The sequence below is a fragment of the Asterias rubens genome, chromosome 18, assembly GCF_902459465.1.
Source record: "Asterias rubens chromosome 18, eAstRub1.3, whole genome shotgun sequence".
Classification (NCBI taxonomy): Eukaryota; Metazoa; Echinodermata; class Asteroidea; order Forcipulatida; family Asteriidae; genus Asterias; species Asterias rubens.
Genome location: NC_047079.1, coordinates 3,298,855 through 3,325,870, shown reverse-complemented (window position 1 = coordinate 3,325,870; position 27,016 = coordinate 3,298,855). Strand labels below are relative to the sequence as shown.

The following is a 27,016-nucleotide window of genomic DNA, read 5'->3' as shown; positions in this document are numbered from 1 at the left end:
AAAATAGGACTAGCCCGAACTCTTTAAAAAATCGACCCCAGTAATATAACTTTTTCAGTGACAAGCCAAAGGGACCAGTTAGCTTGTCATTTCACTAGTCCCCAAGCTTGTTCTCTAGTCTATATTTCTAAGTAAATATGGATCTCCCCCTCAGTGAGGTAGCCAGCCGGACCACCTCAGGGGTTTTCGTAAAATGATTTTTCATACGCCCGACAGGAAGTTTTTTTCACCAGCCAAATATGTATTAATGCACACAATTCCCAAAGCATGAAAAGAAGGGGGAAAAAAACTTGGAAGTGAAGTTGCATCTTTGGACGATCTTGTCCCCTAATTTCTGCCCTTAATAACGGGCAACCGCTAATTTCAAACCCTGCACTTAGAGAGAATTTTGACTTGTCCGTCAGGTGTTTAAACTGACATTTTGCCAGCGTACCAATGCTAAAGGGGCACACGGGAGGTACGGCGGTACAAACCTGTAAACAGTGGTAGTGTGTATGCTTCAGGTTAATAGTGCATTCTGGGTAATACGGACTGCAATTATCCGACGGACTGAACCGCATGAAGCCGTGTTGTAGGGAGTTATCACGCCTCTTGTGCCAGTTGTAATGCCGCACGACATCTTCCTTACGTGTGAATCTCTGCAGAGAAAAAAAAACACAACAGCTCATGAGTTGAGAACACATAATGTATTAGACGAAGGCCTTGAACTTCTGTCTTGAAGGGGCATGCCAATTTTCCACCGGTGAGGGGCACTTCAATGAGGAAAATGTAAATTTGTATTGGAACTTTGCAGAGGGCACCACAGCAAAAGCACAGGGCACTACGGCGATTGCTGTGGGTGCCGTGGGTCAAGGCCTGAAAGCACATTAATGGTTTATCGTAAAATACGCTACAAGAACTGGTCATTATCAGCAAGACGTTACCCACCAGTTATTTTCAGAACCAACACTACCCAAAGAGATATGACATGGTGTAACAGCAAACCTCTCTTGCTTATACTTCCACCATGCAAAGTTTCAAAGCCTACTTATTATCAGCATTGTAGAATTTCCGCGGACAATTGGGTTTAGTAATTGGAGTGAGATGAGAAGAAAAACTAGATCACAAAATAGTTTAAAAATAACATATATGTACATGTATGTTCTAAGTTTTGAAAACCTACAGATACATAAAACAATACAAACCACATGCACAGCTTGCCTTTAAATAAAGCAAGTCAAAACACAACATGTACAAAAATCCATCACAACAAAACATCAATTGCGTTTCCTGATACTTCACGGAGGCAATGAAGGCAATTGCCTCCATGCCCCCTGGTCAATGCCTTGGGGCCTTGAAAAACAAGTAGAAATTTACAATTTTCTCATTAGTTGCCCTTTACCAAGGAGACAATGCGTTGGTGCCCTTTCAAAAACGAAGCATACATGTACAGTGATCATGATGGGTTTTTTAAAGTTTTTTTATTTACTTTTTTTCTTTCTTTCTTTTTTGACAAAGATTTTAACGCAGATATTTACTTAAGTAAACTTTCTCTTTAAAGAAAAGTTGTTTTTCACACATTTTTGAAGTAAAGCCAAATACAGCAATGGGAAACATGTTAGTTTTCTTTTCTAAAAGATAACACAAAACGGCACTTCCTTTTGGTGCTACTAGATTGCGAGTGTCATCTGCCCTTTCGCTGCCTAGTATTTCAAAATCCTGTTGGCAAGGAGTGTGGAATTTGTTTTCCCCTTTTATCTTTTAGTTCCTTCCAAAGTATCCAGTTACAGTAAAACAATGGAATGTTGGACACATTTCCTCATGTCTTAATAATGCCCGATTAGATTTTATAAAGTTGTTATTCACTACTGGTTCTTCCAAAAGAAACAAACAATGACCGATTGATGGTGGACTTGAGGGAAATGCTTCCTGCTGGGGTTTCTGAAGTACATGTATTGGTACAACCCAGCATGATCCGCAATTTCATAGAGCTGCTTAAGCTAAGCGCAACACTCTCATGCTTACCAGAATAAGGTTACCCCCTAAAATACCATGCTTTATGTGCCATTTGTGAACCGGGGGGGCCCAATTTCATAGAGCTGCTTAAGCACACAAAGCCGCTAAGCACAACACTCTTATGGTTACTAAGATAAGGTTACCGGTTAAAATCCAATGCCTCATGTACCACCTGTGACTGGTATCCTGCCCATTTGTGCTTAGCAGAACATTGTTCTGCACACTATTTTCTGTTAAAGCTATGAAATTAAGCCTATGAATGGGCTGTTTTTAAAATCGTTCAAGAAACTTCAAATGTAAAAACTTTCCCGTTCGATGGTTGATTGCTATAAAACTGTCTTTCCTTATATTTTTGCCTTAATTTATTTGCTTATTGTACTGTTTTCTTGTACATCACTGTGGTAGCCAGTATTAAGAGCGCTCTATAAATGCCCAATATTCTTGCTATTATTCAAAAAAAGAATGAAGATCGATCACTCATAACTACTAGGCAAAGTTTCATGTCACAATACTATACAAGCAGTCAATCATGGTTATATAACACCCCAAACATTTCTGAATAGTGTACTATTAAGTTACAGACCTGAATGCTACATGTACAGTAAATCAGACCAACATCAACTCTCCTTAACTTCAACACTTTTGAACATGTTTTACTGTGCTGCATGTAGTGTCATGTAATCCGAAATGGTTACAGACTATTTATCATCCTCGTACACGTAACGTTCGTACGCCAAAAAAAAAAGTCTAGGTACTGCACGCCGTGTGATAGTCGATGGACTATCACACAGTCGCCGTTTCTAGTAAAACTAAGGCATATTATATAACACCCAAGCAGATCCTTGCCGTTTGATTGGAGGATTGTTCGTCACGTGATAGCAAATAAAAGTACCATTGCACGCTGAGTCACTCGCCGTGCTTTTTCGTTCCATCCGAAAAGTACCATTGCACGCTGGCACGCTGCCAGCGTGCAATGGTACTTTTCGGATGGAACGAAAAAGCTGAGTAAAAACATCACTGCGTGCGCGTGTCTTTAGTAACGCAGCAGGTGTTACTGCAAGAAGGCATAGTAAAATTACTAGCATTCGGCTTCTACAGTTGAAATTGTTTGTTTTGAAAGTTGTTTCTTTCAATCAAAGTTCTACTTGGATGTTATATAAAACAAATAATGAATGTTTTTCATTCGTGCAATGGTGCGAATTTGTTCATTCGTTGAAAGCTGGAATGTTCCATTCAACTCGGCTCCGCCTCGTTGAATAGAACATTCCATCTTTCAACTCATGAACATATTCGCACCATTGCACTCATAAACATTCATTATGTGTATATCATGTGACGCGCTCTTATCCAATGAAAAGGAAGAATATTTGTAAGGGGTGTCATAATAATACATGAACACTATGGTGATATCAACAACTCTTGAATCTAATACTGCTTTCTGAAATCAAACTTTGGAATAAAAAAAATTTAAAAATCTCCAGTAGGACTTTTGGGGTAACTGGCCCAACTCTAAAACAACTTGACTCTGGCAAGCATGTACTTTGAGCCATGGGCTCTACAGAACTCTACCTACATTGTAGCCACACACAATTGTGTCCAAACCCATCGGTTAGAGTTGTCCCATCTCGTTTCGGCAGAGCACCCCTTTAAACCTCCAAACCACCTTGTAAAAAAATCTAGTAATCCCAGCAGGGATTTCTACCAAATTGGCGACAACGCAGAGAACAAAAAACAGGAAAACGACTTAATTTCCTCATGTTAAGTAATATAAACCAGACTCTCAATTCGCACTGTCGGGATTTTTTTATTATTTTTTTTCCTTCTTTCTTTTTTGTTTAAAAATCATGTGGAAGCGAGTAATTTCCTCTCATTGTGAAGGCCGCTTTACTTTCTCTCGTTTTCCCACCAAACCTCCCCAAACCAGACTCGAATTTCAATTGAATTAGCGAGAGTTTTGTTCTGTGGTGGCATTTCTTGCTTCTGGTGGACCGCCTTTTGCTAAAATAATGACAGGAAATACACTTATCGGGTCACATTTGATACGGGATGTACGTGATAAATACAGTTTTTGTGTTATGAAGTGTTTATGAAATTACAAGAACTCAGAAATCCCCACCCCCCCCCCCCCCCACCAAAAAAAAAAAAAAAAGACGAGCATTTACTCAGTTTGCAATTGCATCCGGGTGTTGGCCTGGTTCATAAAAAATCAAGTGTCTGGCTTTGTTGTTTTGTTCGGTGGATTTTGTGTGCATGCCCAATAGAAATGCGTACATGTACATGTAGGTTACCAGAGGTGACACATTGTCTGATCAAATGTAGAATAAATAAAGTTGAGACTAAAAAGGCTCAGTTACACGACACCTTCATGACAATGAAAACAAAACTTGTAAGAAATATTTTATGGTTCCTGTGCAACCGGGGCTGCAACAGATTTAAAGAATATTAATTTTGGTTTGTACCTATACACCGATGTGCATCACAACCTATATAAACGGGAAAATAACGGGAAAACCCACCCTTGTTTCTGCACGTTTCGCCGTGTCATGACATGTGTAATCCGTAATTCTCGATGTCGAGATACTTGTTTTAATGTTTTCTCAAAAAGCAAAGCATTTCATGTAATAATATTTCAAGAGAAGTCTTTCACCATTACCTTCTGTAAACCCTGTAAGTTATTTGTAAATCTATAAACTTTTTTTTTTTTTTTTTTCCCTGTTCCGAAAGTGTATAATGGCTTTAATTAGGTGAGGTTTGCTAAAACACCCTGTGAAAATCTCTTTTGAGTAGTGTTAATAAGGTTTTTTTCTGTCCCTCAAATTCTCCAATAAACATAGTTACAGCTTTGCCAAGAATTGGAAGGTCTTGAAACTTAAATAAGGAAAAACCAAAACAAGTTGAAACACTAACTTATGAGAGTTCTTCTCGAAATGAAACAGTTTCTTAAAAGAGTCAGTTTACATGAATTTAGGTCAAGATTAAAACTAGATTTGCACTTTTGACGACAAGAAAGAGAGTATGAGAGTGATCGTGACAAATCGTGATCGTGACAAATGTGGCTGAAAGTGAGACTTCCTATTGCGCAAAGTTCATTCAAATACAGAAATCCGATCTTTTGGAACTTGAAAGAGTGCTTTCTCCTTTTAATTTCAAGATGTCAGATTTCATAAAATCTGTACACAGTGAAACTGTGAGAAGTGAAGTTTTTGTGTCTCGTTTTGCATCAACGAAAGAGAAAGACGTGCTTCGTGGGTGCATGGCTAACGGTTTGCTCAAAACGTTATCACTAAATATATATACAATGAAAGTATAAGAAGTTATTTTTGAAAGTAAAGCTTTGCAAGATTTTCTATTATCTATCTTGTCCACTGCAACCAGGCATTCGAGAAAGAATTACTTAGTACAAGTTCAAATGATTTTTGGGGTTGAACAAAGAATTGACTAGAGTGGGTTTCAACCCAGCGACCTCCGGATTAACGTGCCGGTGCTCTACCAACTGAGCTGTCTAGCCCAATGTTGGCGGTCTCCCTATTAATTTGTCAATGTCTTTGTTCGGTGATGCAAGTCAGAAGCCATACAACTGTTAACTGCCGTGTAGCCAGTGATCACACCCAAATTCTGATACAACCTGAAGAGGAGTAGCCGTAGCCAGGGGATCACCAGTTCAATCACAAATTTCATCTTACCAAGTGCACCCTACCAACATTCAATACGAGCTTCTTTTAAAGGCAGTGGACACTATTGGTAATTAGTCAAAATAATTATTAGCATAAAACCTTACTTGGGTAACGAGTAATGGGGAGAGGTTGGTAGTATAAAACATTGTGAGAAACGGCTCCCTCTGAAGTGGAGTTGTTTTCGAGAAAGAAGCAATTTTCCACGAATTTGATTTTGAGACCTCAAGTTTAGAATTTGAGGTCCCGAAATCAAGCATCTGAAAGCACACAACTTCGTGTGACAAGGGTGTTTTGTTCTTTCATAGTTATCTCGCAACTCTGACGACCAATCAAGCTCAAATTTTCACAGGTTTGTTATTTCATGCATATGTTGAGATACAGCAAGTGAGAAGCATGGTCTTTGACAATTACCAATAGTGTCCACTGGCTTTAACTCTAACTCATTTATTGTTTTGTTGAAACAAAACTAAAATGCCAGAAATGGCAAGAGAAGTTAAAAAATCTCTGCCCCTTAATCACTGACCTAGCGCACTGACCCGTCCAGAAGAAAACAATTTTACCAGGATTTTGATGTGTAATTTTTGTCTGACTTTTGGCCCCACATCCGTAGTAATTATTTGGTCAATTCATCTAGGGGGGGGGGGGGGGCGGACCTTTCTAGATAGGTATATCCTTTAACAACTTTAGTTGTCCACAAGTACGTGCACAAAGCCCTAAGATGTTCGGCATTGCAACTTGTTAACCTTTACCCTTCAGTCCAACTAATACAAACAATAGTGGCTTCTTGTACAGCGCACATATCCGTCCTTAAGTGACGCTCAGTATTTTCTGCAAGATATGAAGGGGACTACACTGTACATGTACATGATGTACATTAGGTTTGAATTACGTGACCTACTCCTTTTACGTAGCATTACAAGGTGCTGTGGCACAATGCTGCCAATCAAACCAAGAACATCGGAGAACCCCTTCTCTTTTCGATAAGTGCACTGGGTTCTTTTATGCGCATGGGACAAACAGCTTTTACTGCCATCCAAAGGTGAAGCGTCATAGTGAATATCAACTTAATAGTTCAAATCAACTTACAGCAAAGTTGCAGCCTTCGTCGATACAGTGGTAGTGTTCTTTAAACTGGTACACGCAGTGTAGATGACCACAGTGCGCCGCTCCGGAATATCTGAAAAACACAACCAATAAACAGGGAACCGTCATCGGGGCAATTTACTTCTGTAGGCTTTACCCCGGTAATCTTATCCATTCCAATTAACAACTCTTTTAGAGGTAACGTGCAGTAAAGGGAAACCCCTGCAGGCCACAGAAACCTTCGTCTTGGTGCCCTTTCAAAGGTTTCCGATAGACTTTGCAAAATGAAAATGGCCTTGCTCTTTCAAAGATAAAGTTCCAGGTCCAATTTCATAGAGCTGCTTATTGTCTGAGTTTAAGCCTTAAGCATGAAAAGTGAATTCATTTTTAGATTTGACTTTCTGTGCAATTTTGTTTTCTTCTCAACCTATCTGGGGTGGATTTCATAAAGGTAGTCCTAACTTAGGACTAGTCCTAGGCAATGCTAAGAGATAGGACCAGTCCTAAGTTAGGATGAGTTACTGGTCCAAACTTAGGACCAGTCCTATCTCTTAGCATTGCCTAGGAGTAGTCCTAAGTTAGGACTACCTTTGTGAAATCCGCCCCTGGGTTGATATTTGATGAAAGTGAAACATCCTTAGAGCAAATGGCTTGCGGGCCTGGGTTCTCTCTCATTCTAGACCAGGAACCTCCCAGATGATACCGTTCAGAAAGTTTACAGACCCTGTGCATCACCAGAAATACTAATCTACAGGTTTGGAAACAATGTGGACAATTTTTGCTCCCTTAGGTGATTAGGACATACTTTCAAGAAAGTTTAAAAATCGAGGAGGTTTTGATAAAATCCTGCAAACAGGAAAATTCTTCTTACCTTGTGATGTATTTACTGAAGACGTTCATCTCATCCGCCGTGATTTCATCCTTCACCATTTTGGCCGTGCCGTTAGAGATGTTCCCAGCACTTGTCCCTTCTCCAAACGACACGTCCTGATGATGGTCCTCGGCTATGACCAGGTCTCCCTGGTCGCCAAAGAACGCCGAGCGGTCGCTGTAGTCCAGCAGGGACCCATTGGTGGACATGGAGGCGTGGGAGGGGATTCCGTTGGGGGAGGTTGAGGAGGAAGAGCCGGAGGTAGATGCAACGTCTTGGAGATTAATCTCAAAAGGATTGATGTCCTCTCCCTTGTGGAGTTTGTTGAGGAAGTAGTCGTACTTGGACGCGTACTTGGAGGAGGTCGTGACGTGGTTGTTGGAGGCGAGATTGTATGCCTTCGGAGAAACCTCTGAGGCGCTGTCTTCGGAGCCGGGTAGAGCCTCGCCATGCTCGTACTTCCGATGGATCTGGGTGCTGATGATGTCGCGGATTTTCTGTGAGGCACTCTGACGACGGCCGATGATTTTGTGGATTGCCTCACCAGCTTTGAGTTTGCGGATGTAGCTGTCATATTTCGAGATCCGATGTGCTGAATAGTCAATAGCTTGACCTGTTTAATGAGGTACATTAATTTATTAAGATGGTAACCTCTGACCTTTTGTATTAGACACAGTGATTGATCAAAGCTTACCAAATAACAGGGCAATAAACTGCCAACTTTTCAAGCAACTTGGGTTTTGGCTCTGAGCTGTGTCAAATGCTCTAATTTTTTCAACACAGCTAAGTGGTTCACCAACCAATCATGCAAGAACTGGATAGATCTGCCTAATAAAAGGCTTCAGCTCTTAAGTATTTTATTATTAAGGTGAGAAATTACCCTTTTTCTCAAAAACGACATTACTTCAGAGGGAGCCATTTCTCACAATGTTTTATACTATTTACAGTTCTCCATTGCTCGTTACCAAGTAAGTTTTTATGCTAACAAGTATTTTGAGTAATAGACTGTTGCATGAAAGTCGCCAATCTTGTAGGGCAGACCAAATGCGCGTCTACACACATACATCAATGAAGCACGCAGCATGCAGCATTCCCGGTTCGATTTCTATGACACATGCACGCACAAACACACGCACGTGCTCACAGACGCCATGTTGTAGGGCAGATATATGAGATATTTGAATGGTGACGTCATATTCAATAAAGTCTATTACCAATAGTGTCCAGTGCCTTAAAGGCCTTAAATTTGATTAGTTCAATTTAAGACTTTTTAACTGAATACTGATGTTGGAGCGAGGCATCACAACTGGCTTTCTGGTAAGCGTTCTCTACACACAGGGCAGCCATAGATAATGTCCCTTTATGTTGACAAACTAATTATCTTTCCCCCAAACAGGAAGCCACAAATCAGTTCTTCCAACCAAAGTTTGCAAATTGCTCTTTTAGTATTCCGACAGATAGACTATTTTTGGTGCTTTGATATTTTGAGGGTTTATGAAACTGCCTCCTTCCTGGCAATGCAAAGGTTAGGTGGTAAACTGTTACAAACAAAGTTTTAACCCCAAATCTATTAATATCATATCTGAGCTATTACTAAACTACTTATTTCCCCCTCAGTGTGACAATATTTCTACACCACAAAAAAAAAAAAAAAAAAAAAAAAACTCCAGCTTGGTGACGTTGTGTTTTGCTGGCCTTTATTACTGAAGATCTATCCATCACATGAACATTTGCATTTAATCTGCTGATTGACTCGGATGTCATTAAGCCTCCCTCGGCTTACACACCCTAAACATGACTTTGCAACTTTCTAAATCAACAGATAATGTCATTAGTTTCAGATTCTCCATACTGAGGGTTTATCAAGGCTCATTGTTTGCTCACACCCGGCCTCTCTTCCGCAAACCAATCAATCTAAGGACTTCAGATTTGAGCTGGAGCTGAACAAGTTTGGGCAGACTTCTTCAAAGCCTGATACTTCACAGAGGCAACGAAGGCAATCGCCTCCGTGCCCCCCGGTCATTGCCTTGGTGCCCTTAAAAATGATCCAGTAGAAATTTGCACATTCCTCATGCCTTGGTGCCCATGCCCTTTCAAAAACGAAGCATACAGTCTTGTTTTTCTGACTATGGAGGTAGACTACCTCCACGATCACGAGTTTATAATACGCCCGATATGGGGCAGAGGGTATATCCCCCCTCCTCCAAGGACTAGGGAAAGTACTCGGCATACAGTATTTTGGCTAGAGCGGGATTTGAACCAAACTTGCCAGCGCTCTTCCAGCTGAGCTATCTAGCCCTGTTTGACGGTCTCCCTATTTTGTAAATTCATTGTTGAGAAGTGCTCAAATCATTTTAAATCAGTGTACGGTAAAACCAAATTACAGGTAAAGTTTATTGATCCTACCTGCTTCTAGACTCTGGATGAAGAAGTCGTATTTCGAGAACCGCTTCGGTCGGTTCTCGTCGTCCTCCTCTAGCTCCGCCCCTTCCTCTTTGACCTTCTGCTCATTGATCAAATCTTTAACCGTCTTGGTCGTTTTACCGACTGTTGGGTGTCTGATTTTGTGTTGTGGCTCGGTGGAGAGAGGAAGCGATGCAATTTTCCCTCCGACGCCAGCTTGGGACGCAAGTTGGGGTACCGAGTCGGTTCCTGATGGATTACCCTGGTTGGGACTGTCCATGCTATCGCTGGTACTTCGCGGCGGATGGTGTCCGGTGTCGTTCGGTGAGGTGGTTGAATGAGCTGCATGGAGCCGTGCCGGGTTCGGGATATGGAGGTTGGCACGGCGACTTATGTACTTTTGTAGAGCATCCCTCTTACGTCGGCCAGTACTTTTCTGTTCCATTTTAAGTATATTTTCTGTAAACATAATAAAAATTCAAACAAATTTATAACAAAGATTCTACTAAGCAGACATATTTAGACTAAGCATGCTTCCAAAAACCTAATCAAAATACAATAGGAGTTTTTAAAACAAAGATAGACACCAATAGAAAACATTTTGAAGACCTTGTTTCAATTAGCGTGCTTCGGCCAAACTTCCAAAATTCTTGTCCAGAATGCCCCACAGTTTAAAAGAAAACCTAGGGAGCTATATATCAGAATAACCGATTCCAGCACCAAGTTTATACCATGTTATAAATCTAACATTCTAAAACCTTCATTTGCAGGGGGGGGGGGGGGGTCAGCTTTACTTTGATAACAACTACGATAAGAATTTACAATCCTATTTCCTGAAAAAAAATTGATTTAAACACAAAATATACGGATACAGAAATAAAATCCATATTTGGACAAGAACTCTTGTATTTATTTTGCACTTGATCCACAGAGAAACTTGACTTTCAATATCGTAAAAAAACATAATATAATATTTCAAACAATGGTCAAAAGTGACTTTCTATATACATCTTCTGTACAAAAAACTAAACTAAAGAACATTCTCTGATTGAAACATTAATATTGTATCAACAAAAAAAAGAGTTGCGAATGAAACCAATTATCTCTTAAAACTACACGCTATATTTTCAGTAACATCGTTGAAATATTTGTTTATGTCGTTTTGAATATCGAACAAGACGCCTCAGGTCAAAACCGGCACTCCACGGAAAAAAAAAGCGAAGTTAAATTAAAAAGTGAAGACAACCGAAACATCGACCCTGATATCATATTAATATGACTATGAGGTCTTTTTAAACATTCTTGTGTTGAAAAATACTTACATTTTTTCACTTTAAAATCAAGTGTTATTTGAAATTCCCGTTCTTATCTAGTTGATGAACACCCAGTTTTGAAAATTTGAGTTTTGAGTTTTGAGTGTTAAGTTTTGAGTTTGAGTTTTGAGTTTTGGTAGAAATTGCCTTGTTCTGGTGTGGAGCCTCGCCAGTTCAGATAAATGTAAGGGCAAGGCGATTAGTTCTTATAATGACAAAGCACATGAAGTCTATGTTCATTTCATTTCATTTAAATTCTGGTTTTGAAGCCATCAACTCTTAGAAGAGATTTACTGGTCAAGAACCCCATGAAGGTTCAGGCTTTTATTATTGTTATAGGCTAATATTATTATTGTTTTTATTTGTTTTTCATTTGATTTTAAAATTTGATTTTACGTGTGCCCCCCCCCCTTTCTGTTTTCTGTTTGATTAAAATCACATTCATACACACCGTGTGCATATAAACACCATACCAGTACAGTGAGTAGTAACAACACACAACAGACCTTGACGCATCCAAACCAGATGAAACAAAAGAAATCGACTAATGAATAATAAATTTAAAAAAAATTAATATATGCCGCGTATTATCATGTTAGCCTCTCCCCCCTCTTAGTGCTAGCGACCTTGGTTTGGCTAGTTCATTACTCTGATTGGATTTCTGCCCTGGCATAATTCCATTACGTGATTAGTGACAGAGCCTTTCAGACAAACTGATTCATTTTAGCACAAAAATTATTCTTCATGGAGTCAGAAGATGGAGCCGGTGTCTGTTTTTATACCGCTTTGACTCCAGCTCGCTCTCGCTTGTCCCTTTTTTTTTTTTTTTTTAATTGCTTGTTTTATTTCAAGTGCTGGAATGCTAACACAATTTTTTTTTAAATTTCTGTTGGAAACTTTAATAATTTTATTTATCTAGTTTGGTGAGTGCTGCTTTTTTATTTATAAAACCCTTTTCATATTTTTAAAATTTTTCTATTTATGTGTTTACATATTTTATTAGTTCCACATTTGTCATGATTCATTTTCTATTATTTTACTCTAAAATTTTAATAATTTTGCTAGCGAGTGCTGCTTTTTATTTGTAGAACCCAATTTTTCTATTTTATAAATAATTTTTTTTCTCATGATTTACTTGCTCTTACTCCTTATGTATAGATGTGTGGAAATCTTGTGAATTGAACTGAACAATTAAATAAAATTAGAAGTTCATTCTAATGCGCTTCAATCAAGGGGAAAATGTCCTTCTTCTTTTTTCCCTCTATTTTGCTTTCTAATTCCCCCTGGAAAAAAAAACAGACAGGAGCATTGCTGGTTACTTCCATTTGGGCAAGAGGTTTTTCTCTGTTTTTTTCACTGACAAGAGCAGGGATTGGAGTCAATTGATGCAGACTAAAAAAGTCGAAAGCTGTTTGGATCCAGCTTCTTAAAAGAAGTATGTTGAAATGATGGCACTTCCACCTTTTGGTAACCTCTGGAGCTTATAGGGAAAGTATTCCCAGAGCGGGAGAAAAAGATCAGAGATACTGTTTTTTTTGCCTTGTTTTTTTTTTTTTTTTTCCCTCACCAGGATACAAAACTCTGAGTTCAGATGAAAGTCAAAAAAATTCACATCCCTGGAAGCGTTATTTAATATTTCTGAGAAGATTTTGTTACTGGCAATTTGTTTATGAAATGTGCAGCAGATGAGGTGTCATCAAATAGCTCTTGAGGATGAGCACAGTCACTTTAACGTCGAAAATATACTAGCGGCTCTTCTCAGAGCCAACACTTCTAGAGTTTTTCAGGCCTGATACTTCAAGGAGACAATGAAGGTGATTGCCTCCATGCCCCCTGGTCATTGCCTTGGTGCCCTTGAAATGCTCCAGTAGAAATGACAAATGCCTTGGTACGCTTGTCCTTTCCAACACGAAGCATCCAGGCCTGGTTTTTATACATGGTTGTACCCGCAGGTATTCTCCATGATGTTATCTTAGATTTGAAATTGTTCATTGTTTTTTTTTTGTTTTTTTTTTTTTTACCAAAAACTAAGGCAAATTCTTACAACTGGTTGGTTTTAAATTCGGAATCTTTACATCCTTCCTGAGTTTTTCAATCACACTATAAATTTTTGTGATGTTCTTTCTTTTGTTCTTCACAACCGTAAACCACACTCCCTTAGTCCAATTACAAAAAGTCGACAGTGTACACGACTCTGACTCAATGATCTTGAAAATGCCTGTTATCTAAGATATGATGCACTCCGCCGTGTATCAAGCACTACCACAAAGAATTAAACCAAGACCTTAAAGGAATACCAAAAATGGTAGTCGTTTCCACCGTGGGAATTAAATAGAGTGGAGGATGCTGATCGAATACCACTGTTGAAATAAAAACCTGTTTGTTTTATTAGCGGTGGTGTATGGAGCGGTAATTGGAAACAGTGGAACCATTTTGAAATTGATGACAACTCAAATTAATTTACATGTACATAGTGGTACTACACTTTCTGTGTAAATATGTGTGTAGTATTTAATCAATTTGTACAGTGCAGGTATATGCTGGTGAGATAAACAAATTGACTGTTTCATGTCGTAATCTACTCTTACAAAAATGTTATAATTGGTGCAAAAAATGCTAAGCATTAACCTAATGATAGCAATAGAATTTAGCTGGGTGGGGTGTTCTTTGCAGCGCTGTTTGTTGTTGTTTTCGAGTTATTTAAAGGCACTGGACACTATTGGTAATTACTCAAAATAATTGTTAGCATAAAAACTTACTTGTTAACGTTAAATGGAGAGCTGTTGATAGTATAAAACATTGTGAGAAACGGCTCCCTCTGAAGTAACGTAGTTTTCGAGGAAGAAGTACTTTTGCAATAAAATATTTGAATTTGATTTCGATACCACAGAATTAGAGTTTGAGGTCTCGAAATCAAGCATCTGATAGCTCACAACTTCGTGTGACAAGGGTATTTTTTTCTTCCATTATTATCTTCCATTATTATCTCGCAACTTCGACAACAAGTTGAGTTCAAATTTTCACAGGTTTTATATTTTGTGCATTGTGTTGAGATACACCAAGTGAGAAGACCGGTCTTTGACAATTACCAAAGGTGTCCAGTGTCTTTAAAGCAAAATTGGAAAGAGAACAATAGAAAAAGTAACAATTGAACTCTTCATATAATTGATTTAAAGTTTGTGTGGACGAGATTGGTATTCATCACAGGCCAGTATCGGTCTTTGTGGGACCCAAAATGCAATAACAAAACATGTAAAAGTTTCAACTCAATCAGTCATTGGAGTCAAAACTAATTGTTTTCCTCTTTTCTCAATAACGGAAGCATTTCAAGCTTTTTACTAAGCTAGTTTTTGGTGATATTTGGTACTTGGGGAAAAAGTAGGGACTTTTTTTTATTTTATACAAGGGCTGACCTGCATGTTCACAAGGGCTTTAAGAGACTTTTGAGACTTTGTCAATACACAACATTCTGATTTATCCAAGGGCAAACAAAAATTGAAAAACAGACTAAAGTAAAAATAGAATATCAGGCCTGTATGCTTCGTTTTTGAAGGGGCAAGGGCACCAAGGCATTTTCTCCTTGGTAAAGAGGACCCTATGAGGAAATTGTAAATTTCTACTGAGAGCATTTCAAGGGCACCAAGGCAATGACCAGGGGGCACGGAAGCAATCGCCTTCGTTGCCTCCGTGAAGTATCAGGCCAGGGTCCAATTTCATAGAGCTGCTTAAGCACAAAATTTTGCTTAAGCGAAAAAATCCTTGCGTAGTAAAATCAAATTACCGGCCAAGACTCCACTCAATTTTTATGCTTAGTCAACAACAGCTAAATACCAGTCACAAGCAATGTGTATGGCATGACATTTTGGCCAGTAACGTGTGTAAAATAAGCGAGCTATTTTCGTGCTTAAGCAAATACTTTGCTTAAGCAGCTCTATGAAATTGGCCCCTGTAGTTTATACCACGTTAAAGTTCTGTGTAAAGTTATGTGCAAATTATTTGAACCATTTCATATTTTTAATCTTACCAATGTTGTGCACTCCCTTTAAAAGGAATGATTTTCTAAAGATTGTTAATTCACAGAATGTACTTTGCGTGTGGCTTCATTTCTGGTATGTTTGGTTGTTGAGACAAGTGCTAATAATGAAACAATACTATAGATTGCAAACCGATGAGGTCATACATGTGCATGTTTCAAAAAACATTCACAAACAAACAAAACGTGTCTGCTGACTGTCAGGATGTGCCAGCCATCTGCACAATTTGTTGCATCAGTAAAACACGTTGTATCGCGCACAAAAATTATCTGTGCTTAAAATATCATATCTTGGCCCAGGGGTTGAAATTAACACTGAACCACAGACCCGAGGCCAGCGATTTTAGTCTTGGTCCAGTAAACTTACGATTGAACAAGTCCGGCAGTCTTGTGATTTTCAATAACCTCCCTACGATTTATTTTTTTGCTTAAACTGATAAACAAAAAAAATATCTGTCAATGCCATTGAGTGTTGGAGTTATTACCCATAAGAAAAAATGAGATTTAAATCTCCTCTTATTGTTTCAAAAACAGCTTAAATTTGAAACTGTGTAAACAGTGTTCTTCTTATTTTGTGATTCTGGTCTTCTAACTAATTCACTGGTCCAGTCTTGTGGAATTTTTCCCCAAGTACGAGCCCTGTTGGCAAGTACTTGTTTTGAGCAAGATACAGCATATTTTAAGCAAGATACAGCATTTTGACAATTTCATACTTGCGCATGATCTTAAAGTGCAATTTAAGGAGATATGTAAAACACTTTTGCACTGACGCGACAAACTATCTGTTGTCCATTCAGCAAGGCACTCATTTTATCGGCACAAATCACTTGTCTAGCAAGCAAATGAACGTTAAGCCTGGACTTGGATGAAACCATTACAATTTATTTCTTTTTTTTTCTAGAAGAAACTTTGTTTTCCTTTTTGTAGATTTAAGATCAAATTTAAATTAAAAAAATCATAAAGCCATACAATCTATTTAACAATTCAAAATGTTCCAGATTACACACAAGAGCATTTCAAACCAAACAATGGGTCAAGTAAAAATACACTCCCAAAACGAACCACATTTTAATTCAGTGTGCCTGTAAACAAATGTTTTGGTCTACAATGCCCAACACTGTGTTATGTATTTGAGATGCTAAAAACATATCCACGGAACCAATCATTTCACCAAAATGTGTCGAAATGGTCTGGAAAACCTTCCCCACAAAAATCGGTTAAATCCCACACAGAGTTCATGACCAAAGGGAAATGCTAGACAAAAACAGGAAGGGATAGAAAAATATACTTTCTATATCCTTTATACAAAAACCAAACTTTCATAAGTCTTTTACTTTTGCGTGTGAGTTGTTTGTTTTTTTTCCCCTTTTTTTTCCATGATACTTACACCACATAAAATATATTGGGTTTTGGGGTTTTTTTTTTGGGGGGGGGTTGGGGGTTGGGGGTTGGGGGCTGCCCTTTTATCAGTTACTGAACACAACAACTGAACAAGTTCTGCAGTGCAGTGGTTGTCAAAATGTTTTTTTTAATTTTTTTATACAAACAATATTTACATCATTGGCTATATGCTGGGTGATATTCTTTTATCCCTGATGCATATTTAACATCTATTACACTGGGTCTTACTTAAACATATTTTGGTCAAGTGAAATTTGTGTACAATTAATATCAGTAACAGAAGCGTGATTTGAAGAAATGTTAAAACAAACAAAACAAAATCAGAAAAATGCTCAACGGCACATTTAAACAAACTTATTAAGATATTCACACAGTGGGTTACATGTGTTGTTATCAATTGAAAAAACACAAAACCACCGCACTTGTCCGGTAATAAGTTTACTGGTCGACAGTTAAACCACTGGTCTGGGGCCTACGGTCCAGTGTAACATTCAAACCATATTCTGTCTGGGAACACTAGAACAAAAATCGTCTCCCAATCTCCCCTCAGTTGTTATTTCAATTTGCAATTTAAACAAAAAATAACCACTATATTTAATAAGCACAATGAATATGTGCGTAATCCCTGACAAAAACAATCTTTTATTCAGTGTTTTCTTGAGAGAGAGAAAATCCTGAGCACCTAATTGAATGAAGCACTCAAAGGGTGGTTTGCAACGATGTGCTTCTTGAAATCTAGAAGGTTAAATATACTGTATACATGAATTTAGTCCAGATGCTTAACAGTTTCTAGCGAGATGACCAGCCATTTTTGAAACCATTCAACTGAACGGGTTGTGTACGTGTATTTGTAGCACTTTGTACACAATACTTAAAGGCAGTGGACACTATTGGTAAATACTCAAAATAATTAATAGCATAAAACCTTACTTGGTCACAAGTAATGGGGAGAGGTTGATAGTATAAACCATTGTGAGAAACAGCTCACTCTGAAGTAACATAGTTTTCGAGAAAGAAGTAATTTTCCACGAGTTTGATTTCGAAACCTCGGACTTAGATTTTGAGGTCTCGAAATCAACAATCTGAAAGCACACAACTTCAAGTGACAAGGGTGTTTTTCTTTCATTATTATCTCGCAACTTCGACGACCAATTGAGTTCAAATTTTCACAGGTTTGTTATTTTATGCATATGTTGAGACACACCAAGTGAGAAGACTTGTCTTTGAAAATAACCAAAAGTGTCCACTGTCTTTAAAAGCCGTATTCCAATTACATTGTTTTGGTTAAAGTACCACAACTTTTTTGTAAAATGAAAAAATAAATCCAATGGGGGCGTATGGTCAACTACCGCGACCGTGATGTAAGACTTACAGGCAGAAAGCGGTTGCAGAAGACTTCCACACAGCCACGGTAACTTAACAGGGCCGCTAAAGAGTCCAATGGGAACAGCTTTGCGCTGTCAACCTACCGCGACAACGCTGGAAAGCCCTATGTAAACGTCGCGGACGCAGAATATAAGTCCAGGCGGGAGCGCACAGTAGAATAACACCAAATCCAGTCACGGTAACTTTGCGTGGCAGCAGAAGAAAAAGCCCAATGGGAACCTGGCTTAAGACCATTAAAAACCTACAATGAAATCATTTGGCTAGCCTGGACTTTTTTGGAATGGTCAGTGAAATATTATTTGTCTTCATCATTTTATTGTAATATTAAGTAATCATGGTTGGATTTTTTTGTTTTTAATTGTTCTTTATCATTGCATCTTGGGGGCCTACTTGTTCGGTGGATACTGTGCATTTTACAATTATTCTGTTATATTATTTTTGTTTGTTATTAGCAGTTCTTTGATTATAATTTCTTCCTCCTTTTCAAATTGTAGTACCAACGAGCCTTCAGTCGTATCAATGAATATAATTTTGTTGTTTCCACCGATCACTGAGCACCTCAATCCTTACACTACAACATCTCTTTAATGCATGTTCTTTAATACAGTGTAATAATATACATAACTTGCTTTTAAAAATAATTACTGTGAGACTAAAAAAAAAAAACACCCGTTCCAATAGCAAACCGATGTGCGTACTTGAAGACTCCAGCCAGCGTGCTTGACATTTTCAACTATGTGTGATTTGCCCGAGAACCGTGTGCACCAACGTGTGATTATGCATATTTCCCACATACCGACAGTGAAACTATGAATATTTTATCAGTTTTAAGACAAGGCACTGGATAAACATACCCTAGGGAAATAGGAAAATAACTGAAATCTTGCTGATAAAAAAGTGCAGGCTATAGGGCTGTGTTGGAGTGTCTGTGTGTGGGTGGGCGGGGCGAGGTGGGGCAGGTTTAGGAGCGATATGATACTGTAGTATGGGTACATTTATGAGTGTGTACATTGTTCAAGCCCAATGTGTCAACTCGTCAAGTGCACTGAGTCTTCACTAACCGCTAAAGATATGGTGAAGATATCTTTAGGCACTCACCGGGGAGTAGAGTTCAAATTAATAAAGGCATTTACACTTGCTCTTCGACTGTTCTTGAGTACAATTTCATTTTTCTCAACGACACTTGCTCCGCAAACTGATATGAAAAGCAGGAGGAATACAGTACTTCTAATCAGCAGCCATTGATTTCACCAAACTCATCCTAACTTAGGATTAATCTTAGGACTTAGGACGAGTTAAGTTCCCTATCTGAAGACATAGGACGCATTGAACCCATCCTAAGTAAGGACGGGTTACTCGTCCTAACTGTCTTTTGTAAAGCTCATTGTTCACATAAAAACATGCATGTTAAAGACAGTGGATACAATTGGTTATTGTCAAAGACTTAGTCTTCATAGTTGGTGTATCTCAACATATGCATAAAATAACAATCCTGTGAAAATTTGAGCTCAATCGGTCGTGGAAGTTGCGAGATAATAATGAAAGAAAAAAACACCCTCGTCACACCAAGTTGTGTGCTTTCAGATGCTTGATTTCGAGACCTCAAATTCTAAATCTGAGGTCTCGAAATCAAACTCATGGAAAATTACTTCTTTCTCGAAAACTACGTTACTTTAGAGGGAGCCGCTTCTCACAATGTTTTATACTATCAACCTCTCCCCATTACTCGTAATCAAGTTAGGTTTTATGGTAATAATTATTTTGAGTAACTACCAATAGTGTCCACTGCCTTTAAACTGTGGCTGTGTCAGGACTCAAGAAGTTTTTGTCCTCATTTTGAGTCTGGTCTCGTACAACAATGTACAAACCCTGTGGTCGTGTGGATTTTCCCCAAAAAAAATACGAGGCATTCATGCAAAGTGTATAGAAATGCTTTGTGGGTCAAAGAACAGTATAATAATCAGCTCGGAAAACATTTCGGATAAAGGAAACCTTCATTAGCATCGATTACCTAATAATGCACACAGAACTGTGCCGTTATCCTGTTTTGTTTTGTGTTGTTGTAACGGGCGCATCCACCACAAGCCTCGGCTTTTAGGATGATGCCTCAACGTGAATGTGGAGACAAATGTTATATTGATTGATTGATTGATTGATTGATTGATTGATTGATTGATTGATTGATTGACATAAAACATAATACTATAGAAATAGCCCCACTCAACACACTAGCAGAAAAGTTTCAAAATAGGCCCTCTCTTTCAACAAATTGTTTAAGAAACAAAAAAACACAAAAACAGGCAGGGAAAATAAGAGAGAGAGAGAGAAATTTCCATGATTATTCAGTCTTGATTTCTATGGGGGCAAAGCTTCCTTGCTCTTGAAGCGTAAACCAACTCCATGTTTTCACAATCTAAGGACCGACAAGGGCTACGTTTACACGCCCAGGGCAATCTGTTTAGGCTAGGGTACCGGCCTAGTTGTCAGCCGGTCGGGCACGAGTTACATACTCGGAATGACTAAGTGTTACAACGGCAGGAACCGCGCAAAAGAGTCCAGTTTATGTCTCACGTAACCGTAGACACGACTCTGGACGCCACGTCGGAATAATTACCCATTTTCAAGCTCACTTTGAAAGTTAAACACAAAGGAAAATCACTACAGGCAATGTTTTTTGAGGCACCCGCTCTGAAACTCTAACAGGAAACTGTTTAAGTTCTTGAATTCTGTTTGACAACTCAAGATATCTTCAGATGAAGGACACTAGGTCAAAAAAATTGAACGCATCTTCAGGATAAAGTACATGAACCCACGCCTTCTTCTTTTGTTCGATTTAAAGGTACATGCATGCTACACTAAATGTATGAGAGAATGGCCGTAGAGTCCAATAAAAAATGTGGCAGTATCCGCTGCTACATTGTAGCACATTCATGTAGGATTCGAACTGCCTCTACCTACCAGGCTAGCTCAGTGGTCTAGTGGTAAGACATCTGCTCTAGCAATGCAAAGGTCATTGGTTTGAATCCCACCGGAGTGATTTGCCTGGTGGTTTTTTTTTTACAGAACTCGGGAAAGTACTGAGTATACTGTGCTTTATTGGTGTAAGGGTAGAAACAAATTTTGTTCTTTATCCCAAATGCAAAATGAATCTATTGATCTAATAGAGCTGCTTAGATTGGACTTGTATTTTGCTCATTAAGAAAGTCAAATTAAAGAAAGGTCTTTAAGAAGGTAGAATTAAGTTTTGTGATCCACTCATTTTCCAATAGATAGATTTTTTATGAAAACGAAAAATAAATGAACCTCCTGTTAAAAACGGAGTAAAATACCTAATGTATCTTCCACCCACTCCAGTGCAATTTTATCATCAACCATAAACCATCTAATGGCGTCGCATTTCAAATATAAAGGTCTGTCTGCACATTTATTTTTGCTTTAAATTTGAAGTTCATCCCTGAATTTGGCTGATATTCAGTGAAAACAGCATTGAATTTGACCTTTTGACTGAGGCAAAAATTCCTCTTTGGAATGTACAGATCCATTTGCTGTTGATATCCAACGACGTCATGTTTCAAATTTCAATCAGAGAGAGAGTATGAAGTAAAATGGCAATTTACACCATTTTTAAACATGAGGTTTAGAGACCGTGTAATTCTTCCCTGTTCTCTGTTAGAAATTTAGTGCATCCCAAAACTGAATTTGACCTACAGTAAGAGATCCTTTTTTAAAGGGAAAGTAAACAAGGTTTTTAGATTTTAGTCTTTTGAAAGAGTAAATCCTGGCACAGATTTTTGAAGGGAAAGTACACAAGATTTTTTTTTTTCTTTTTTTTCTTTTTTTGGGGGGGAGGAGGATATTTTTTGAAAAAGTGAATCCTGCAGATTTTCATTGAGATCAATTTAGATCACCCTTCATTATGTACTAGATCTAGATAGATAGATAAACGGCTTATTGACAATAGCCATCACAGCATAAAAACTGAATTGCAACTATGACACAATATTTTAAAAAGGTTAAAATGGCATCATTAAGAGAACAACAATATTATAAACAATAATTATTTGTCAGGCCTGGAATGACACAGAGACCCTATGTCATGGCCTTGGTGCAAAAGTATTCCATAGGCTTCAGTTGATCCAATGGAAGTGAGATTTATAAGCAAAATGAAAAAAACCTTGCCCTCTCTAAGATGAAACTCCAGGCCTGGTTTATAGGATGTAGGATTATCAGATTTTCAAGTATTTGTTTTCCTTCTTCATTGTTTTAAATGTTTTGTGTGGCGCATAGAGGCTCCTGCAGTATGCGCCATAAAAAGTAGGGTAGATGGCCTGAGCTTTCGATCCAAACAGGACCTTCTTTAGAGGCAATGTATCGTATTATATATTTGAATGGATTCAGGGGTTGGAAAGGTAAAAGTGTACTTACTGAAGCTGAAAGAGTCCAATGGCATATCTTTGGCGATATCGGGTGTTGCCTCTTCAAAGCCGTACATCCCAATTAACTCCTTCATGGTGTCGCTAGCGTACTCCTGCACCACCGATGGGTCATACGGGTTCTTCATACCCGGCTTACCAAATACCGGCATGGGTATCTTAAGCGGGGCCACCCTGACATCCGATGGGATTTGGTAATCTGCGTCTTTATCGTCCTCGTCGTCTTCACTCTCTGCCTCTTCTGCCTCAAGATGTCTTTGGATCTCGTTCCGCATTGTCGACGTAACTTCTGCGTCCTCCACGGCCGGTCCATCCTTGAGTTCACAGATAACATCGTTTGTCCCGAGTCCCTCTTCAATCGGCTGACCGGACTGGTCATCCGCCAAGCTGCGCTCGGCGTACTCCTGTATTGCTTTGAGATTGCTCAAGTTTGCGGAGTTCGCCGTGCCGTCTATCTCGTTCCCGCTGTCCTCATCTTCGTTATCGGCCTCGTGGTGCATCTCTGGAAAGTCATCCTCACTATGAGAACTGTCTTCGTACCAGAGGGGAGTCGCATCGCGCTCATGTTCTCCATTTAGACTTGATCTGTCACTGAGGGCGCTCTCGGCTGATATATTATGTACATGATTATTGCCTTGATTGTCTGCCGAGTCGCCATTCTGACGTGACAAATATATTTGCATAGACGTTGAATCGCTTGCGTTGCTTCCCTGAGATTTATCGCTGCATCCTCCGTTCCATTCCCTGCTCCTTAGGAACCCACTGTCCTCGTTAATTGCTACTAAGTCTGTGAAGCCGTTTTCATTTGGCTGGTGTGAATCCAGTGGGTCCACTACACGCCTCGGGGCAAGTTTTAGTCTGGATTTACGTTTGCTTGCACCACTGAGGGTCTTTGGTGTTTCTGAGTGGCCGTTGAGCCCCTCTCCCATCAAGAAGCCGTCCGGATCCGAGAATCCGTTCAGATCGCTTGACTCGTCCTGACTGTGATTGGACAGATTGTCCATCTCGCTGGAGCTAAGACATGGCGACACGCCTGCCTCGGACCCATCCAGAGTCTTAATACTTGCCCTAGGATGCTCCTGAAAATGTTCTGTGGGGGCAGCGCCCTCGTGTGACACACCATTGACGGGTGTGCCATCTGTGAGCGGGCCGGTCAGGCCCTGCTTTAGCTTCGCACAAATCGCGTCCAGTTTCAGCGTAAACTTCTTCATGATGACTGTGTATGTGGGGTGCAACTTTGACGTCCCTAGCGGGTGAAATCTTCCTCATGGTTTAATGCATAGTTCCTGTAAGAACAGACACAAAGTAAAAGAAACATCTTCAGATAATGTAAACATAGGTGAGCTAAATCACTAATTAAGACTTTTCCTAATCATGAGACCGAGCACTGAAGTCAAGGAAATACATTGCAGCACAAACATGACAAACAACTTTTCAAGAAACTTCTTTCAAAATGTTTACTTTCTTTTACTGGAAAACAAAATTGGTTTTCCCCTGGTATTTTTCCACTTACACAATGCACGTATTTAAATAGATATAGGCATGATTTACAGGCTTCAAATTAAGGGCACTGGCAGTTTCCTCAGTAGAGGGCACCTACATGTATTGGAGGGACATTCTAATTTCTACTGAAACATTTCAAAGGGTCATTGAGGCAATGACTAGGGGCATTGAGGCAATGACCAGGGACACGACGGGGCAATTGCCTCCGTTGCCTCCACGAATGATTGGGCATGTGATGTACACTCGGCCTTCAGACATATTGTTAAAGCCCAGTCTCCTCACTAGATGTATCTCAACATATACATGTATGCATAAAATAACAACCTGTGAAAATTTTGGTCGTCGAAGTTGCGAGAGAATAATGGAAGCAAAAAGCCCTCGTTGCACAAGTTTTGTGCTTTCAGATGCTTGATTTCGAGACCTCAAAATCTAATCCTGATGTCTCAAAATCAAATTCAAATATTTTAGTGAGAAATTGCTTCTTTCTCGAAAAATTTGTTGCTTCAGAGGGAGCTGTTTCTCAACAAGTTTTATACTATCAACAGCTCTCCATTACTCGTTATCAAGTAAGCTTTTATGCTAATAAGAATTTTTAGTAATTATCAATAGTGTCCAGTGCCTTTAAAGGCAAAGAACATTATCAGGGGGGGGGGTGGGTGAGACAAAATCAGGGTAGAATTGGAAAACGTAGAATTTGGATAGAATAGGGAATGGGAAACAGTGGGAGGTACATGAGACAGGCATGATGCTTATATAGTCCTTAGGGGAAAATGCATTCTGTGAAGTCAAGGCTGACCTACATATGGTATGTACACATGTATGGGCTGTTATATATTTTTTGTTTCTAGGCTGTTTAATATTAATTTTGCTGATTTTTCTGATGGCAAAATAAAAATTGGAAATCAGATTAAAGTAGGAAGAATACTATGACTGATACCATACCAGATACAAAGCTAATTGTACACGCTGTACAGGATCGGGGTCCTATGACTACACACACGCACGCACACATGAACAATAATTACAATTTTCTGATTGACAACTGGTGCTTGTCAGGTACCTGGAAGTATTACAACTGGGTGTCTCTTCACACCATTGCCATCTCTGTTTAGTGAGTGCCCCCCAAGCCATGGGGAAAAGATCACTAGGTCACTGTGTCATAGCAGGGTCGTACAGGAACCTGACAATGTGTAATATGTGCATTATTAATCGGTGTGGGAATCGTCATGGTGATATTCGTGTATATTATTTTGTGACAACAACAAATCTTTAAAATGAGGTAAATATGTAGTAATAGTTTTAATCACGATAATAATTGTTTACCCTGACACAGATGGTGGAAGGGTAAAAAACAAGTTCTAAATATAAATATGCGACAACCGGAAACAACGAAAAACGGGCAGTTCTAATTTGAAAGATATGAATGGGGTAGTAAAACAAATCGTAATTGAGCAGCCATCCTAACAATTGTTTGGGAAAACTGTATTACAATCTGTGTCCGAATTGGTCACTACAGCTATGGGCTACGGCTCGATTTTTCGCATCATCTTGCGCTGAAATATGGTACGCCCTAAGAAAGATTCATACTTTTTTATACTATTTTTTACTTATTGTTTTTATGTCCAACCTGGCTATATGAAGCTTTTTAAAACACACAAAAATAGGACTCAAAACAAATTTTGTTTCAACAAAAAAAAAGAATTTTTTTCCCCAAAAAAACATTTCTCCAAATACTTACATGTTTTGACTATGTATGTCTTACTACGAAAAGTGTCCACGGTAAACTTTCACTTCAAGCAAATGAAAATGTCATTTCTGGATAACTTTAAGTCATTGTTTTCAAGTACTTTACTGTTCATGATTTTTGTCTTAAAGACAATTGCAAAAAGAACCGCCTTTGGAAGAACAAAATTCAGTTTGGTTTGCGTTAAAAACCCTTTAAAAAATTCTCGCTCTACGAGTTGAGATGCCTCTGGGGGGAAAAAACTGTGGTGCAATAAAAACCGTAGTGCAATTTCTCAACGTTTTGATCAGTACGCTCCAATCGTCTTGTCAAAAAAACTACCACATCTCACTGAGAGGTCTTTTCCACGGTGTACACACAAGTAAAATATTAATAAACCCAACTAGAAAAGCCTTATTGATTAAGTTGATTTGAATAAACACATACTATTTCACTCAGTTATGTACTGTGATGTGACACAAGAATGGACATTATGATAATTTGATTCCAAGGCTAGTCGGCACACACCCTGTTGGGCTTCATATTATATTTTTACTTTATTTGGCAATTAAAATCAAGCAAATGCACAGGGGAAATACATAAAATTTACACCGATTAAAAGCCAAGATATCCCCCAAAAAGCTGATTTAAAAAAAGGCTTATTTCCATTGGGGTCCTTAAAAAACACAAGACATATATAAGTATATACAACAGAACAAAATTCCACAGGAAATAGTCTGGAAATATTTACTGCTATGAGCGCCACAGTTAAAATTATAGGCCCAAGGTGATGTCAAAACCATGACTATGCCCGAAGACTATTTTTACCATTTTTGTTGTACAATCTGTTTGAAGAGATAAAAACCAATGTTGATAATTTGATGACATAATAACTCTGTGTTTTTCTCGATATATTTTTGCTTATTTTGTAACTGGTGAATACACAATTGCAACAACCCGGACAAAAGATGAGATTGTTTGTGTTAGGGTTGGCTTGGACAAATATGGTGATGTCACTTTGCACATCCTGGGAAATTGTTCAATCTTAAATCTTGAAAAAAAAATTCAAACAGTGCAAATTGTTGATATAGCTTATTGAATATTGGATATCCAAACTTTATCTAAATAGACAAGGGAGAACATTCATTTCATGTTGTTTTTGTGGGGTTTGGGTTTTGTCATCCTTGAATTTCCCCAA

The 27,016-nt window shown here is 38.7% G+C and overlaps 1 protein-coding gene across 4 annotated transcripts in view; it reads right to left on the bottom strand.

The window, feature by feature from the left end:
* The window catches only part of LOC117302154 (zinc finger protein castor homolog 1-like), a 69,596-nt gene that overhangs the window by 12,051 nt on the left and 30,529 nt on the right, over positions 1-27,016 (bottom strand). For all 4 annotated transcript variants that reach the window (XR_004520398.1, XM_033785958.1, XM_033785961.1 and 1 more), the window contains 5 exons: positions 22,585-23,878; positions 10,030-10,485; positions 7,624-8,236; positions 6,756-6,846; positions 474-638 (listed from right to left, as the gene is read on the bottom strand). Coding sequence is in view for 3 of the 4 variants with exons in the window: in XM_033785958.1 (XP_033641849.1) it covers positions 474-638; positions 6,756-6,846; positions 7,624-8,236; positions 10,030-10,485; positions 22,585-23,803 (2,544 nt within the window). In the remaining variant the exon portion in view is untranslated. The remainder of the gene's footprint in view (positions 1-473; positions 639-6,755; positions 6,847-7,623; positions 8,237-10,029; positions 10,486-22,584; positions 23,879-27,016) is intronic.